Source organism: Paralichthys olivaceus, chromosome 17 (assembly GCF_024713975.1).
Source record: "Paralichthys olivaceus isolate ysfri-2021 chromosome 17, ASM2471397v2, whole genome shotgun sequence".
Lineage (NCBI taxonomy): Eukaryota > Metazoa > Chordata > Actinopteri > Pleuronectiformes > Paralichthyidae > Paralichthys > Paralichthys olivaceus.
In genome coordinates this window covers 10,055,139-10,072,236 of record NC_091109.1, presented here as the reverse complement: position 1 = coordinate 10,072,236, position 17,098 = coordinate 10,055,139, and the positions used below count along the sequence as shown (strand labels likewise).

Here is a 17,098-nt window from a genome sequence, read left to right as displayed (position 1 = left end):
AACAAACTTTTAGTTTATGGAGCACAAATCACCAGGGATTCATATTAGCTTATAAACATCTTAGGTCACAGAAAAGGTGAGTAACTGAGCAGGAAATATGAGACAGAAATCAGAGAAGCAGGACAACTGTTGCTCATTCTCCATTCATCTGTATCATGAGCTCCACTTTTGCGATGCATTGCAAAGAGTCCCTGTGGCGCTGCCGGTAAGTGCTTCCACCCAGTGTCCATTTCACGCAACAGCATGTCATTGTGTATTTCTCTGCGTGACATCTTATTCTGAATTAGACAGAGATAAATTGGTTTAAATTCTTCTTTATGAGCAGAGATTAACAAACACTTGAAAACAAACTAACGGCAGAACTTTTACAGATCTGAGGTAGATAGGCTGTATTTGTGTCTCAGAAAAAAGCGAAGCAAAGCCGCTTTCGGCTTCCATACACAGACATGTGACATGTGAGAACGCGGAAGTACTTTGGTGTTTTCGGGGTGTGTCAGCTGAGGCTGTAAATAAAGAACCTGCCTGTTCACACCGAGAGACTCCTGAACTGTAAGTAGAGACCGAGATCATTGTAGACACATGATCTCTCTTCTAACTGGTTTTAAACCTTTCATGTTTTATTATTTTATTTTATTCTATTGTATTGTTTTTTATTCTATTCAAATATACCAGCTGCTATGACGACTTAATTTCCCTTCGGGATGAATAAAGTAATCTATCTATCTATTTATGTTAGAAATCAGGTCAATTCACGATCTGGCGTCATGGGCAGAATATAGTTTATACAAATGTTGTAAGTTATTGCAAGTGTAATGTCACATATAGCTGCATAAATAACAAGTCGTTTTCATTGCGATATTAACTTTAATTGTTTTCCACCATACTCCATTAGAAAATCTGTAGATAATACTGTCAGGATGTATTGTATGTATATTTACAGTAGAATCATAATTATCTAGTGGCAACACTCACCACTTCACTTAAATAAAAATCTTACTAACAACAGCTCTATTACAAGGTGCTTTACATGATTGTCAAAAGGATTATAATGAAGAAGTAGAAATTACACATCTAAAATAAAATATAATGTAACTCTGCTTGGAGTGTTTTATGTTTGCTGACTAAGTCTTAACAGTTAAGAAATTATTTTAATATATTGTCAATCTATTTATAATCAGAGACAATCCATGGAATTTCAAATGAACTTAACTTTCAGTGGAGTTTGGCACCACGACAGTGAGATAGAGAGATAATAGTATGATTTAAAATGAATCAGGTTATAAATATTGCTATGCTCTGCTTTCTTTGTAGAAACAATGGCATCATCAGCCCCTCTGTCCAAGGCCAACACCAGCTTCTGTCTGGATCTGTTCAAACAGCTGAGTGACAACGACAAGACTGCAAATGTCTTCTTCTCTCCTTTTAGCATCTCCTCAGCCCTGGCTATGGTGATGCTGGGGGCCAGAGGCAACACACATGCACAGATGTCAGAGGTACAGCACGCACACACACACACACTTGGTTTCTTTTCTTGTTGGCAAAATGATTTAAAATGCACCTCCACAACTTGCAGCTTCAGATGTTCTAATGATTTTAACTCAACACCTCACTGAGACAATTCTGAACCGAAATGAACTTTGACACTACAGAAACACTGTGTCAGAATAGATAGAGCAGAACACTGCAGCTGTGTCAGCCCACGTCCAACATGAATCACCAGCTCTGTCTTCCAGAGTCACTAACAATGACAAAGATCTTCTCTGTTCAGACTCTGACCAGGTTTTATGGTGGCAGCTCTATGATATGTTACTATAGAAACATGCTACATAATATGGAAGTGTAAAGGCAATAAAGTTCGAGGTTCAGTAAAGCAATATTTACACCTTCTCTGGTAGACCACTTCCTCACCAGCCCCTGAATTGAGACACAGCGTTTGTGTGCATACGTGCCATACATCAATATGTAGGGCGAACTGGATGGATCACATATTTTACAGTAGAATGAATTCCCTGATTATTAAAAAGTGAGAGATCTTTAGGGAAAAAGCCTTTTAAAAGCTTAATTTATTTTTATTGCTTAGTTTTGGGACATGAAAATAATCATTTATATACAGTAGTAATATAAAAAAAACTCTGTAATCCAGAATAAAAGACAGAAAATCTGGGTGATCCAGTAAAGGAGGCATTCAGCAGAGGTGATTAATTTGTATGTGGAAGTTCACACATTGCTAAACAGGAACATTTTGTGACATCATCATGATTGCTGAAGCATTGCGAAATTATAATTTGTTTGAGGGCGAGTCCCTCACCCTTAATCCATCACATCTCTGAGGTTACGCAACTTCACTCACTCAAAGGCTCAGTGTCTTTGAGAATAATGGATAAGTTAAAGATGGTGATAACAAGCGTATTCACAGAATGTGCCAATTTATTTTAAATACATCATGCAATATAATAGCTAGTAAATCCTTTCTGTATTTTGTCCCTTTCATGACCTTCTGTCGTCTGACACGGTAGCAGTAGGCTGTTAAACAGAATCAGGCCTTCTGTGCCAGAGTTCACTTTTCAAACCTGGTTGGAATTTATCTTGTGAAAAGGCTGGACTGCTTCAACTTTCATTCCAAAGTGATGACAGCAGTCTAACTTCTCCAGAGCTGCACCCAGGATCAATGGTGGGTGGGTCGAGAGTGGGAGAATATCAGTGTTGAGGTTTTAAAGCTGAATGTTCGTTTGAAAACATGTAGGTTGGGTAAACTACCTGTCAGCAGAAATGTGGTATACTTTATTTTTATGAAGTGGCTCTGATTGTGAGGCAGTGTGTGTATGCAGGACAGAGTGGGCGTGTGCTAGTGTAGTGGTTATACTTTATCCTATATAACCACTATGGTGGCCGATTAAAAATTATGTTTGACTCGACACATACCAAAAAAAATCCAATGTCCAAAGAAAAATGTTCAAACAATGAAAAAGTATTTATTATAAACAAAGAAGTATCACAACGATCAGAAGGCACATCTTTGTTCTAAATATGGATTCTGAAGATAAACTAAGGGTTCTAAAGTAGGGCCAGTCTCTGCAGCCTCGAGGTTGTGAGGTCGGAGACTTTACTTCCTGCTCTGGCCACACCCTCCACGCAGCTTCCTCTGGTTTTTATACCCATCGAGCCACAGACACTAAGTGAAAGAACAGAAATGAGTGCATGCTAACAATAATTATAAGTATAAGCATGGAATGAAGCAAACTTAACGGTAATATGTTTGAGCTGCTGCAGTGTTGATGTTTTAACAGTCAGTGACCAGAAATTCCAGAGTATGAACTGTTCTAATTTTGTAACTTGTTAATTAGCTAGCTGGCCAACAACAACTCTAGAATTATTGCAATCAGTTGATGGAAATAAGACATTTGTGTGTCAGCTTTTGTGTGTCAGCCAAACACCAACCAGTTTTGTTCATACAATTGTGCAACACTGGTACCTGTAGAAACACATTTAAATCAGTCAGTTTGATTCAGTAAACCAGCTTCTGTAATTGCGACACACAATAAGGTGAGATTATAAGACGGAAAACCAATGAAATTGTGTTTTAGGCAAACTAAGTCATGTGTTGGATGTTATTTAACTGTTTTAAACAGTTTTAAAGCCATGAAGTGCAGCAACAAAAATCCTTCATTAATAATTCTGTTGCATAAATCTGCAACTTGCAATACTTTTTATATGTCATCTTAAATAAAAAATTGAGCAATGCATTTGAGAAAACATTCCTAGTTTGAAAGTCACGCTTTGCTGCACTTACTTAGAAACTGTCAGGGTGCGGTCAGTACACCCTGAGACAACATTGAAGGGTGGTGTCACTTTTCAGCATCTTTTCTCACCATCACACAAGAAGACAGTGAAGCAATGACTGAAGTTGACAATGCAATTTATCTCAACAATTTTCCAGTTGAGTTCATTCAGGAAATTGATGTGAATAGTTTCCTTCACCAAGTAGTAGTATGTTTTCATCTGCATTTGTTTTGCAGGATTATGCAATAATTATGCAACTGATTTCCATGGAATTTTGTAAAGGGATGGGGCATGACCCAATGAAGAACCCGTTTTCCCATTTTTCTCTTTTTTTTTTTAACCTTTTAGAAATGGGAAATTTTTCAAAATTCTATTGGCATCTTTAGAGTAAGGATATTTATGAGTGTGTGCAAATTGGTTTAGATCCCAGTAAAATCAAGATCTAGTGAATTTTACCCAACAGCTGCATCAAAGTGTTTTTATTTTCCTCACTTCTCTCTATTGGACCTGGCTTATTTGTGATTCTCCTTCCTGGTCTAAATGTAGGTTCACAGAATGTGGCTCAACATACACATCATGATAATAATGTAGCTTCCTGTGCACAGCCATAGCTATTTGATGTCTTAATTTAACTACAATTCCACCAGGTCCTCAGCTTCACTGAGGCAGAGAAGCCGCGGCTTGCAGGAACACAGCAGGACCAGATGCAGATGCAGATGCAGCAGCACGTCCAGAACACATTGCCACTGCATTTGCAGAAGGTGGTAACAAAGCCAAGAGCAAAAGAACAATGAACTAACTGCCGGGTGTTTTACTAATAGATGGTCTGGTGATGAGGGGTCATGTGGTGAGGGGATTCTTGTTTCTCTACTAATCTCCTAATCTAATGAATTTAGAAAAACATAGCATGCAGGGAGTAGCTGTGCCTTGAATGGCAGATCAAAACCTCATAGTGTTGCATAACTCACTGGAATATATTACTGGCTTCTCTGTTAAAAGGCTTGTTTCTGATGTGGTATTTAACCCAGCTGCAGGAAACCACACAACTTTAGCTGTGTCCTCCTTACTCTGATATTGTTCTTGCAAATCGATACATTCAAATGTAGCAGGCATCACTATGAGAGTCTATGGAAGATCATATACCATGCTATATTTTTATGAAAAGGAAACTGGCTAAATAAAAACTCAATGGTGCATGGAGGGGTGTGTGTTGGTTCTGGGCACGCATTTCCATGGGTTTTCTTTTCTATGTTACCTCTTTATTGTATTTTTATGTCAGTGTTGACATGTTGTGCATCAATATTCACATGGAGATAGTTCTGAGGTTTTCACATACAGATACTCAAACAGATCAGGTTAAACCACTCAATAAAACCTTATCCATTAAGTCTTTATCATGGACCAGTCTATACATGGTGATGGTGCATTTCATAGATCTGACATTTTTCATTATGACCAATTGATTCATAAGAGAGAGATTTACAACCACCTACACCAGGTTTATTCTTGGAATCACAGTCTATAAATACAAACATAACTTATTGTGGATCAACAAGAAAAAATCAGTCAGGAAGAGTTTATGATTTGTCAATATTCTCATCACTCAACAGGCGAGTTGACCAGCAGACCAGATAGACTGTATATTAGGTCATTTACTGGCTCAGAGTGTCTCTCTAACATGCCTTTGTCTACTGTCTCAACAGAGTCTGAAGACCAAGAATTGTCAGGATGACGTCCATGCTGACTTCAGTAAACTGCTGAACGCACTCAACAAGGCAGATGCTCCGTACTCCCTCAGTGTTGCCAACAGACTGTACGGGGAGCAGTCCTACCAGTTTGTAGAGGTGTGTGTTCATGATGGGGAGTGGAGTGTTGTGAGAGGATCAGATAAGAATCTTTCCGCTTAAGTAGAAAGGAATAAAGACTGAGGGAGTGGACAGAAGGTCAGCAAACAAGCGAGCAGGGAAGTGATTGTGCAAATGTTCTCCTGGCTGTTACAACTTTAAATTCTACTAAGTCAAGTTAAGAAACAATTTTTTGATCTCTGAATCAGTACATTTGTTGCCTATGGTTTCAGGATTTTTTGGGAGAAACCAGGAAGCATTACAATGCAGAGCTGGAGTCTGTGGACTTCCAAACCAGCCATGAGGAGGCAAGACTTAACATCAACACCTGGGTGGAGAAGCAGACTCAAGGTGGGTCACACACATACGCCAGTATTTTAATAGACCTGCATGATCCCTCCATGTGATGCAATCCAATTAATGAACAAAATAATTGAGATGGACTTGAATGGGTGAATAATTACATTAGTGTTGCTAAATCACAGTTCTGCATCAGCCCTGTCTTCATGTGTAGAAGTAACTGAATTTCCAGACTGACAAAACTGCGCATGGCCTTATCATGCCATGAGTTTGAAAGTTGATGATCTAGAAGGGGCAGCCAGTGGACAGAATCATCATTGTTTTCACATTGTTTGGCCGTTTGTACATAGGTTGGTATGTCTGTCCATCTGTCCTTTCCATTCTTGTGAATATGAACTGGTTAGACTTTAGCAGTCGAAGGGCGAGGTCATTGTGACCTTACAAAACCTGTTTTTGGTCTTGTGAACACAACCACTCCAAATCTGATACAATCAGATGTGATTTTGATGGTTGAAGGTCAAATCTCAATGTGACCTTGTGTTTTTGTGAAAATGCTACATCAGGAACCTGAATAGGGTGTGTCAGTACACATGGCACAAACATTCACTTGGACTCCAGGATGAACTGATTTGATTTTAGTGGTCAAAGGTCAAGGGCACAGATGCTTTATTTTAAGAACACCTCAAGAGAATCGTTTCACATTTGGCACACATGTTCACTTGGATTCACAGGTCTTAGTGGTCAAAGGTCTGTGGCCTCACAAAACATGTTTTTGTCCTCTTGAGTAAGATATCTCAAGTTTGCTTCAGGGAATTTCTTTAAGAGTTTGACCAGTTGTCACTCGGACTCAAATATTAACTGATTAGATTTAATTCTAAGGTGAAGATCAAGATGACCTCATTATTGTGAACACCTGGAGGCACTAATACTGCACAAGTTGGTTGAGGCGTACAATCGCAGGGCAGTAATGCTGGTATTAATTAAGAGAAATTCTATATTAATGCAGAAATAATTGAATGTGGTAACCAGTCCTTTAAGATTGTTCTTTTGTTCAAATGAATATAATTTACCTTATTTCTCTATTGAGGGAACACAGTGACTGAGCTTGCATTTCTTCATCATTTCAAATGTGTCCTTCAAATTCCTAGGTAAAATTCAGGATGTGCTGGCCCAGGGTGTAGTGGACAACATGACCAGACTGGTGCTGGTGAATGCCATCTACTTTAAGGGCAACTGGAACAAGCAGTTTAAGGAGAGTGACACAAAAGATGCTCAGTTCAGACTCAACAAGGTAAAAAAAGATGGAGAATTAGACATTTTAGCAATTTAAGGAGAAAGATCTGCACAAATGTTTTGCAATCCAGTGCCTCAATAATGGTATTTTCCATTTTAGTAGCAGCAGTACCCTCTGAAACATGTTTCAGGGGGTGGCTTTGGCTCAGGAGTTAGAGTGGTTCATACATTAGAAGGTGGGCAGATTCCCATTCCACGTGCCCAAGTGTCCTTCAGCAAGATAGGCCAACTATTTCAGCAGTGATCTATGATAGAGAAAGTGTTGCACAAAGATGAAATGTTTGTGTGAATTTGAATCTGTAAAGCGCTTTGAGTGGTCATCAAGACTAGAAAAGCTCTATATAAATAAAAACATTTAACATATGACAGATGATAGATTATCCAGAACCCATGTTTTGTTCTCTCAGTAATGATGTCACAGTGTCATCACTATAGCTTGCTTTTCTGCATGACATGATAACAAAGTGATGTGAACAAGCTTTCAGCTACTTTTTTGTTGTTTTTAGAATGAGAGTAAGCCAGTGAAGATGATGCATCAGAAAACCAAGTTCCCTTTGACCTTTATCTCTGAAGTCAACTGTCAGGTAATCAAGACATTTAATGAGTCAGTGAAAACATTGTGTCATGTCAACCACCTGTAAATTGACCAGGCATCTAAATGGATGGCATTTTGGTCTGGAGTTTTTTGTGTTTGTTTTACTAACTAACTATGAAACTAACTACTGATTATTGTTTTTGATTTTTGCACATCAACTCTATTCAGTATTTATTTATCATTATGGAAACACACTGTTCTTCAGGTCTTGGAGATCCCTTACAAAGGGGAGGAGCTCAGCATGCTCATCTTTCTCCCCATGGATATAGACGATAGTTCAACTGGTCTGGAGAAGGTAGGACATGCACAAATAGGCACTTCCCCACATACAGAAACTCACAAGACAAACTAATAATTGATTTTGTTTACACCCCCAGCTGGACAAGGAGCTGACCTATGAGAAGTTTGTGGAGTGGACTCGTCCAGACATGATGGATAAAGTAGAGGTTCAACTGGGCCTGCCTCGGTTCAAGATGGAGGAGAGTTATGACCTGAAGAATGTCCTAATCAGCATGGGCATGGTGGATGCCTTCGATATAGCAATGAGTGACTTCTCAGGTAGGACATGCACCGTATATCAGATATGTTCATAATCATTTAGACTTCAGGAAACAGTAAAACTGTTCTGGCTACTGTCGACTAAAATAATTCTTAGTTTCTCCCAAATCAGCATGTCCTTCATTCTTGTCATGTAAGGTGAGATCATGCATTGTTTGTTTGAAATATACTCCATCCCTCTTTTCTGTCACAGGCATGTCTCCTTCCAATGACCTAGTACTGTCAAAGGTCGTCCACAAGGCTTTTGTTGAGGTCAATGAGGAGGGAACCGAGGCTGCTGCTGCCACTGCTGCCGTCATGATGCTGCGCTGTTTTCCAAGTCCTCCAGTCAGATTCTTTGCAGACCATCCCTTCCTCTTCTTTATTCGACATAACACCACAATGAGCGTTCTGTTTGCTGGCCGCTACTGCTCCCCTCAGTGAGCACTATCACTTCAATCACATCCCAAGTTCCCGTCCTATATTCTAGCTTCAGGATGATGAGGAGAAACTATTATTTTGGATTTTTTTGAACTGTTGTTATCCTGCACCTTACACTCTTTGGAGGAATGTGCCTTGATCACATATGATGGTTGAAAGAAAGTTGCACTTTCTATATAGAACATGCTATTTCATTATTTTTATTTTATATATTCAGCAAACCAAAGGAATATTGTGATGAAAGTATATTTGAAGATAGATGTGTGCCTTGGTTATTCCTAATTGCACTTCCATGCATATAATGACTTATGACCATATGCAGTTCTGACCAGTTAATTTTCTGTATCCTGATGCTTTTACACATGGAATAAAATCGTGTGATTCCAAAATATGGCATGTCACCTTTTTTTCTAAGAAATTAAATAACCCTTTTATTGACATTTTGTCAAGTTCAGTGTATAGTGTGTATAAGAAGGATATCATGCAGTTTAACCTTTTATTATAAAAAAGCTGAGAGACAATTCTGTAATATAATAAGCAGATCAGATAAAACAGCAATAACAAAGACAAGGCAGAAATAAGACCTTTGCGGAAATTCACAGTTCTGACAATCTGACACAGGAAAGGAAGCGAGGGAGGGAAGAAAGTAGACAAGCAAATTGAGGGATTATACAGAGAAGGGAAAGTAAAAATGGTGTGATGGATGCACCTTTTGCTTGACAGGAGATCAGCAGAGCCATAGGAAAAACTGGGTTAACATCTCCAAGGAAAGCCCAAATCTGTTATATACGTAATGTCAAAACATTGGGAAAGCAGATAGAAACCAAACTTTTAGGGATATGTAATTAAATATGGGAAGAGGGAAAATTACCCACTTGCTGGAAAGAAGCAGTCATCTTACCTATAATAAAACCACGAAAGGACCCGACAAATCCAACGAGCTACAGATCAATTGCACCTACATTGCAGCAAGAACTTTTAATTGGATAAAAAAAAATGTTTGATAGATATATCCAGGTGAAGAGACCATTTTGGGAAAGTGGGAAAGCAAAGACAGATAACACTCAGTCTTTGCTTTCCCAGCAAGTGAAACGGCAAAAATGTTAAGGTTGCATGGAAAAAGATACATCCTGTGACTCCGACATGATTATTTTCTCCAGTAACACTAAATTTCACATTCAAGAGGAAATGAAGAGAGGCAAATGAAAAGGAAATTGGGCAGACATAGAGGGAAGGTTAAGGAATACACACAATACTCCGTTCCCAATAAATCCAGATGGATCAAATGAGTCAAAGAATGGAAGGACTGGGTTTGCTTTTGTTGTCCCAGAGATAAATATAAATATAAAGGAAAGCAAACCAGATCACCTTACAGTTTATACAGTTGAGATGTAAGCAATAACAATGGCTTTACATTGGACAGAGCAAAACGAGATTAAAGTTTTTGTATGTTCAGACTTACTATCAGCATCAGTATCATTCCAGTCCATGTCATCCCAAGGCAGACCAGATTTGTGAATGAAATATAAGAAACATTATTCAGATTAAATCACACACAAACAGATGTCAGATTCAAGTGGATCCCACCTCGCTCGCTAAACAATCATTAATACATGAAAGAATTAAGGAGGTAGCTTTCAGTAAAACCGAAGCCAAAACAGTAATTATGGGTAACATCATGACTGACAAAAACAATGGGATGAGGGAGGTTAAGGACACCATCTATACCAAATTAAGCATTACTGACAAGAACTCCTCAATCCATTTACTTTCCACCATGCTACAAACTGTTTATTCTAATCAATGTTGTAAATGTTCTGATGTTCTCCTTTACACGTGGCATCTATTGCACTTCTGTTCGTGGCTCTCTCTGAGATCTCTACATTCTTTCTCCCTGTTAACAGGGTTTTTAAGTAGTTTTTTCTTACTGTTGTTGAGGGTTAAGAACAGATGATGTCCCACCTTGTTAAGCCCTAATTGTGATTTGGGAATATGGGCTATACAAATAAAATTTGATTGATTGATTGAAAAGAAACTGGATAGTGAAGAGGATTTAATTTTAAGTTATTTTTGTTTAGTTTTTTTATTTTCTATTATAATTATTTTTGATGTATTTTCGCACATAAACCACTCTGACCCACACTCCAGCATAGTAGGTGGCGCTAATGCAGCTTTGACGTTAGGTGCCACCCGCCATTAAACAAAAAGAAGAAGAATCTGTTCTCATCCACTTCAGACCTGCCGCTGGTCGCTTCCTCAACCCACGTGACACAAATACAGGAAGTGTGTTTGGAGTGTGTTCAGTGGAGCCTCTCGGTGATAATAATAATAATAATTACTATATTTCCACTCGTGTCTGGGACTTGAATGTGACCACGGAGGAAGGGACACTTTTGTTCTCTAGTTAGCTAGAGTTAGCTGATAACCTGGTTCCCCTGTGTGATGGAGCGGCTGATCTCCAGGCTCACCGACAAACACGTCCTGTTCTCGGTTTCCCTCGCTGTGCGACTGGCTTTGGTCGCCTATGGAGACCACCAGGACCGGACTATGGCGGTGAAGTACACGGACATTGACTACAATGTGTTCACGGATGCTGCAAGGTTCATCACTGAGGTGACAGCACCATGACTTCCCATGTAACAGCACATATCTACTGTATCTATTTGGAACGTTTGACATGTCAGAGTACAGCAGGTGTTGTGCTTGCATCTGCTCTGGTGTAAAAACAGTGATGATTGTGTTTTCACAAATACAATGAAGGTTTTGCAAATCTCAAGTCAGTAAGTAAGTAGTTAGATAAAGTGTATCCATAATAGGATCTTTCTCAGACCAAAGTCGCAATGTGCTGCACAGAAATGACACCAGAAAGTAGTAATACACTATATGCAATAGAAAACAGTGAAAACACGCCGAACAACAATACATTGTAACAGTTTTGAAACACTTTTACATCTTGTATCTTATATTTATAGATTTATATTTTACATTGTATAGACATGGTATTAGACCTAAATTCTCCCCCATGAACTGCTGAATTATAGGCTAACTTCTAACTTAAAGAAATAATTTAAAAAAGTGTTTTAAGTTAGTCCATCATGTGAAGCACATAAATTAAATTGAATATTTAATGTGCCACTTCCACGCTAGCTGCCTTTTTCAAATTCACTCTTATTTCACAGAGGGAACATTTCCTCCTCTGCACTTCATCAGCTAAAGTCAGGAGTTGCCTTTCAGATTAGGATTTTACAGACAAAACATGTGGGATTAGTATATAAAACAAGATCCTTATTATAGATAGTCCTTAAGAAGTTATGTGATGCATATAAAATGTGCCCCTTTTCACCAGACATCAATAATAATTATCATCAATAATAAAACCCAAATAACAATGATCAGATGATATTAACAAGACAGAGGCCATTTTGCATGACGAGATCTATTACTCTTGATACACTTTGCTGCTTTTGTACTCTACCTTTTATATCGATACGCATCTATTGCTCTTGTTGAAACATATTATATGTTGATGTTTAAAGATGTGCAGCTTAATCAAAATCAACATGTGATGTTGTCAATCAGATGAAAAACTCCAGAATTTGACTCAATCAGCAATTGTATCAGAAGAGGTACAGTACATGTTTTTAATTTTAACTTAACATATCTTCAGGGCGAGTCCCCATACAACAGATCAACCTACCGCTACACCCCTCTGCTGGCCTGGCTTCTCACCCCCAACATCTATCTCAGCATGGTGTTTGGCAAGATCCTGTTCATTGTGTGTGACGTGCTGTCGGGACTGCTCATCTACAGAATCCTCCGCCTGCGAGGTCTGACCTCTGAGGTTTGTCACTCCGATCTTTTTTGTCTTGAAATCTTTTGATCAGAAACACATTTTGTTTTGTGAAGATCACGTAGGGGGAGCCCAGAGGCTGTTTGCAAAGTGCAGTTAAAGCTGTGTGTTTTTTTTATGTGCTTTATATTCAGACTGCACGTCGTGTGTCTTATCTGTGGCTCCTCAACCCACTGCCCATGGGAGTGTCCACCCGAGGGAACGCTGAGTCCATCCTGGCAGCCTTGGTGCTGGGGACATTACTCTGTATGGAAAGTAAGTGGGTGGATGTTGTGTGTGTGTGCGTGCTGTCCTGCAAAATAATGCCAATAATGCTAATCAGCTCCTGTGCTGATACTTTTATCTTTTTTCTTTAAGGCCGACATCTCATATGCGCAGCCATCTTGTACGGCCTGTCGGTCCATATGAAGATCTACCCCGTGACATATGCTCTGCCCATCGCTCTGACCCTGCGCACACCAGAGAGCCGAGCAAAGGACAAACAGAAGTGGAGGAGAATTATCAGGTTCACTGGAAGCTTCCTCAATACTGAGCTGTTCCTCTTTGCAACTGTGGCCGGAGGAGTTTTCTGTTCACTCACAGCACTCTTCTATTACACGTGAGACGAACAAGATGCACACAAACACACAGGAGTTGATTTCCATAGTACTGTACAGAGTACAGTAAAGTATTAAGTGCTAAATACTTTATGTATTTATTGCTATTTCATGGTAAAAATATATGGATTTAACTTTCCTATCTGAACAAGTATACAAACTTTTCATAGGTTTGAATAGAGATGCTCAGACCATGTGACTCCTTTCCTGTCTCTTCAGGTATGGCTGGGAGTTCCTTCATCAGACCTACTTGTACCACCTGACCAGAAGAGACATCAGACACAACTTCTCTCCATACTTCTACATGCTCTACCTCACTGCAGGTATTCATCCATCCAACCTTTTTTATAGCTTCCTAGTGTGACACAGTGCATCATAAGGTGTTTTCAGATATATACACTATGGAGAATGTCCTCAGAATGTGGTCTGGACATTCTCTGGAGCTTGCCTTTTACATATGAAGAATGCAGCAGATTAACAACAGACACAACAGGTCATGTTTGAATACCGCTGCTGAAATCACCCTTTTTTGTTTACAGTACATCAACACTGGTGTCGGCCCTTATCAACAACAATTCTTTTGATTTTAATTGGTTTGCACTTATAACTTATACAAATTTATAAAGACAAAAATGTGATAGAGAAGTGCAAAAACCCTCGGAGTGGCTTGATCACAGCACTCTCCAAAGGAACTGCTTGTTTAGATCATTAAAATGAAAAACAAAAGAGGCTACACAGCGGCAGATGTATGCCAGTACACAAAATATATAAATACAAAGAGTCACTAGATAACATATAATGTGTGTTTGTAATGCAGCTTTTTAAGACTGGTCTGTTTTTTTTGTCTTATGTCTGAGCAGACAGCAGGTGGAGCCAGTGGATTGGCCTGGCCGCATTTCTCCCTCAGCTCATCCTGCTGCTGGCAGCATCGTGGGCATTTCGCGGCGACCTGGCTTTTTCCTGTTTCCTTCACACGGCCATCTTCGTCTCCTTCAACAAAGTCTGCACTTCACAGGTACATGAACCACCATCAACAAACAGAGTTTAGGCAGAGATCATATAGTGCCGATGTCCAGGTTACTTTCAGGGTTAACTTTTAAAAAAAATTATTTTAAAGTAGAAGTTTGTTGTTTTCATGTCTCCATGTTGGTGACAGAAGCAGCCCAAGGCATCGTGTTACCAGTCTGTCCATCCCACTCTTGTGAATGTCATATGTCAGGAACACCGGGAGGGAATTTCTTCAAATACCATCCAAACATCCACTTAGTCTCAAGGATGATCTGACTAGAATTTGGTCACTGTATCTTTTTGGCATGGATACTCTGTATTGGAGTTGTTTACATTGTTGATATATCTTCACACATACTTTAATAAAGCTCTGTGTTATCCTTTCGCAGTACTTCCTGTGGTACCTGTGCCTACTTCCTCTGGTTATCCCTCACCTGAGTCTGTCTCTGAAACAGGGGTCAGGACTGCTTCTCCTCTGGTTCGCTGGACAGGTAAAATTCACCTTGGCACATTTCCAGACCATCCATTGCTGCCTTCCAGATATTGCATAAATTAATTATTGAATTTGTGAGTGAAACAGCTAAAATTGATCTTAATATGAAAGAAAACCAAATTTTCTCCAATTTTCCACCAGGGTATTTGGTTGGGGCCGGCCTACTTCCTGGAGTTTGAAGGCCACAACACCTTCCTGTTGATCTGGCTCGCCGGACTGCTCTTCTTGATCATCAACTGTTTTGTTTTGAGTCAGATCATAGCCCACTATAAACCAGCACAAACTCCTCAGAGACTAAAGGTTGAATGATCTGAATGTGGAAGGAATTTTCACTCTGATCGCAGCTTAAATATGAAGATTCAAAGGATGTTCCACCTTTCAGTGGTTAAACCTGGAGTTGATGGACTATAGTTGGTTCAAGCTCAGTCTCCTCAGTGTTTTACTGGTAACTACTTTAGTTAGCCATTGATTAAATTCTTACTGCAGGTCAAAACCTTTGTGACCTCATGACAAAGCAGATGTTATCCATTCGCTGAAGTGGCCAAAATACCTGATGTAGATCAGAGATCACACACAGTTACTTCACAGTCTAAACAAAAAATACTTATGTTCATTGCTTCACCAGAACAAACACGTGTTGTTAGGGCTCTTTTAAACCAACCTTTACTGATACAAAGACATAAGAGGTGCTCTGTGGTGTGAATGGAGACACTAACACTCAGGGTAAAATAATGCACTATGCATATGATGTGAAATTGAAATGCTTACCTCTGTTACAAGGGGATGTTTTCTTGGCTGTTTGTTTGTCTGTTAGCAGGATTATGCAAAATAATACAATTGTAATACATATTATTAATATAATACAACCATAATATTTTATTGAAAGTTAGTGAAAGGGAGAGGTATAGGCCGAGGAAGAACCCATGAATTTTTGGAACTGATTTGAGCGATGGATCCAGGATTTAAGCAATGGATCCAGGATTTTTTTCCCTCCGCTTTCTTTAATATTGCAGATAGAACATTTCTGTAAAATTTTCAAGCAATATGGCAAAGATCTTTATGAAAAATTTTTCAATCTGACATGTGTAGAATGCTAATCTCTATGATACGGTATATCATTAAGTGCCGATCTGGATAATGATCTAGATTTTGTGATTTGTATTTTTAGAGGGGTGATCTTTATTCAGTTACTGTAGGGCAGGCCTATTTAAATGAATGTGATGACAGATTACACTGCAAGGTGGGAAGAGAATTTTGCTGCATGATGGATGGACTTGCTCTGCCCACAGAGGTGATGGGTTTTTTCACAAAAACTACAAAAAATGTATTTTATTTATTGGTAAGACAAAGTGGAGAGGGCACGGTGTCTCTTTGTGAATATGAAAATAATGTACATGTTGTAAATAAATAAAATACGTAGAATAATATCTACCTCTATTTCTTTCTGATTATAGATCATAGATTCATTGTTTAATCAATCATCATTACAATCTAATATATTATCATCTCTAAAATGTTGACTTTATGTTTCAATTAAACTTCTACATCTCTGTATTACAACAGAGTTCATATTACAATTATTTAGGGCTGGGGCGACACAGCGACGTAACCGATAACATTTAGAATAGGTGGCTTCTAAACAAAGCATAGATTCAACAGAGGAGCAAAGCTGATGCGACAAAAATTGCTTGCGATCACCTAGCACAGGTCGCCAATATGTGGACCCATGGCTGTTATTAGATTTTGAAGGAGCGACTTTTTAAACCCTGACAGCACACGGTAGACTAGGGTAACAAATATTCCTTTCAACTGTATTAGAGAATGGACATCTTGCCTGCATTTAATGTTCTATTGTTTACAGAACATTTCTTCGTACATGGTATATGTATCTCATCTTAATACATGTAAATGCAATATGGTGACAGAGTCGCCTTCTAGTTAATGTGAGTATACAGGAATATAATCTGAAATATTTTTTCATTGTCAAAAATTTAGCAAATGTGTTAAACACCAAATCATCAATATAAAGTTCAAAAGCCTGTAATGAGTTAAGAGTTTGGATTAAAATATGTTTTATTTTTTATACTTGTGATTCATCCCTCTGATCCAGTAATGAACTGTGAAATAAAAACTGAATTAGTGTGGAACCAATGAACCCAGGTGATCAAATGTGAACAGAGTCCACGTTTCTTTTTATCATAGATTTAATTTCAACTGATGTGACTGATTTGAATGAAGTGTTATCTTAAAAACACTCAGTGACCTGTAACAGAACTTGTTCTCGATGTAAATTTGAGCCACTGGTTTGAATGTCCACACGATAATGTGATATGCGTCAAAGGTTTCTCTTCACCTGCGGTT

General features: G+C 38.8%; 2 protein-coding genes across 5 annotated transcripts; both read left to right on the top strand.

Annotated features, from left to right (window-relative positions):
• Positions 1-425: 425 nt before the first annotated feature.
• On the top strand, positions 426-9,179 carry LOC109629784 (leukocyte elastase inhibitor-like). Of its 2 annotated transcripts, XM_069512491.1 has the most exons (10): positions 426-549; positions 1,312-1,493; positions 4,428-4,541; positions 5,484-5,624; positions 5,858-5,975; positions 7,073-7,215; positions 7,724-7,801; positions 8,018-8,107; positions 8,190-8,370; positions 8,564-9,179. In XM_069512491.1, exons 2-10 carry the CDS (start codon positions 1,317-1,319, stop codon positions 8,791-8,793), a joined length of 1,272 nt encoding a protein of 423 aa, XP_069368592.1. In that variant the 5' UTR covers positions 426-549; positions 1,312-1,316; the 3' UTR covers positions 8,794-9,179. The 2 variants fall into 2 exon arrangements, with proteins under 2 accessions (XP_069368592.1, XP_069368593.1); XM_069512492.1 differs by lacking the exon at positions 4,428-4,541.
• Positions 9,180-11,033: 1,854 nt separating this feature from the next.
• pigm (phosphatidylinositol glycan anchor biosynthesis, class M) lies at positions 11,034-16,164 on the top strand. Of its 3 annotated transcripts, none has more exons than XM_020087238.2 (8): positions 11,034-11,403; positions 12,458-12,631; positions 12,775-12,895; positions 12,998-13,238; positions 13,456-13,559; positions 14,097-14,251; positions 14,634-14,735; positions 14,879-16,164. In XM_020087238.2, the coding sequence occupies exons 1-8, from the start codon at positions 11,233-11,235 to the stop codon at positions 15,044-15,046; spliced, it is 1,236 nt and encodes a 411-aa protein (XP_019942797.2). In that variant the 5' UTR covers positions 11,034-11,232; the 3' UTR covers positions 15,047-16,164. The 3 variants fall into 3 exon arrangements, 2 of the variants coding, with proteins under 2 accessions (XP_019942797.2, XP_019942798.2); XR_011239030.1 differs by having other exon boundaries at positions 11,040-11,403; positions 14,393-14,735; XM_020087239.2 differs by having other exon boundaries at positions 11,049-11,403; positions 12,998-13,145.
• The last annotated feature ends 934 nt before the right edge of the window (positions 16,165-17,098 follow it).

What these genes read in the sequence shown, in the direction of transcription:
- pigm (XM_020087238.2), top strand. Translation starts at nt 11,233, where the DNA reads ATGGAGCGGCTGATCTCCAGGCTCACCGACAAACACGTCCTGTTCTCG. An exon ending in ACAAAGTCTGCACTTCACAG is followed by an intron (nt 14,252 to 14,633) that starts GTACATGAACCA and finishes ATCCTTTCGCAG; the next exon opens with TACTTCCTGTGGTACCTGTG. An exon ending in TCCTCTGGTTCGCTGGACAG is followed by an intron (nt 14,736 to 14,878) that starts GTAAAATTCACC and finishes ATTTTCCACCAG; the next exon opens with GGTATTTGGTTGGGGCCGGC.
- LOC109629784 (XM_069512491.1), top strand. Translation starts at nt 1,317, where the DNA reads ATGGCATCATCAGCCCCTCTGTCCAAGGCCAACACCAGCTTCTGTCTG. An exon ending in GGTGGAGAAGCAGACTCAAG is followed by an intron (nt 5,976 to 7,072) that starts GTGGGTCACACA and finishes TCAAATTCCTAG; the next exon opens with GTAAAATTCAGGATGTGCTG. An exon ending in AGCAATGAGTGACTTCTCAG is followed by an intron (nt 8,371 to 8,563) that starts GTAGGACATGCA and finishes TTTCTGTCACAG; the next exon opens with GCATGTCTCCTTCCAATGAC.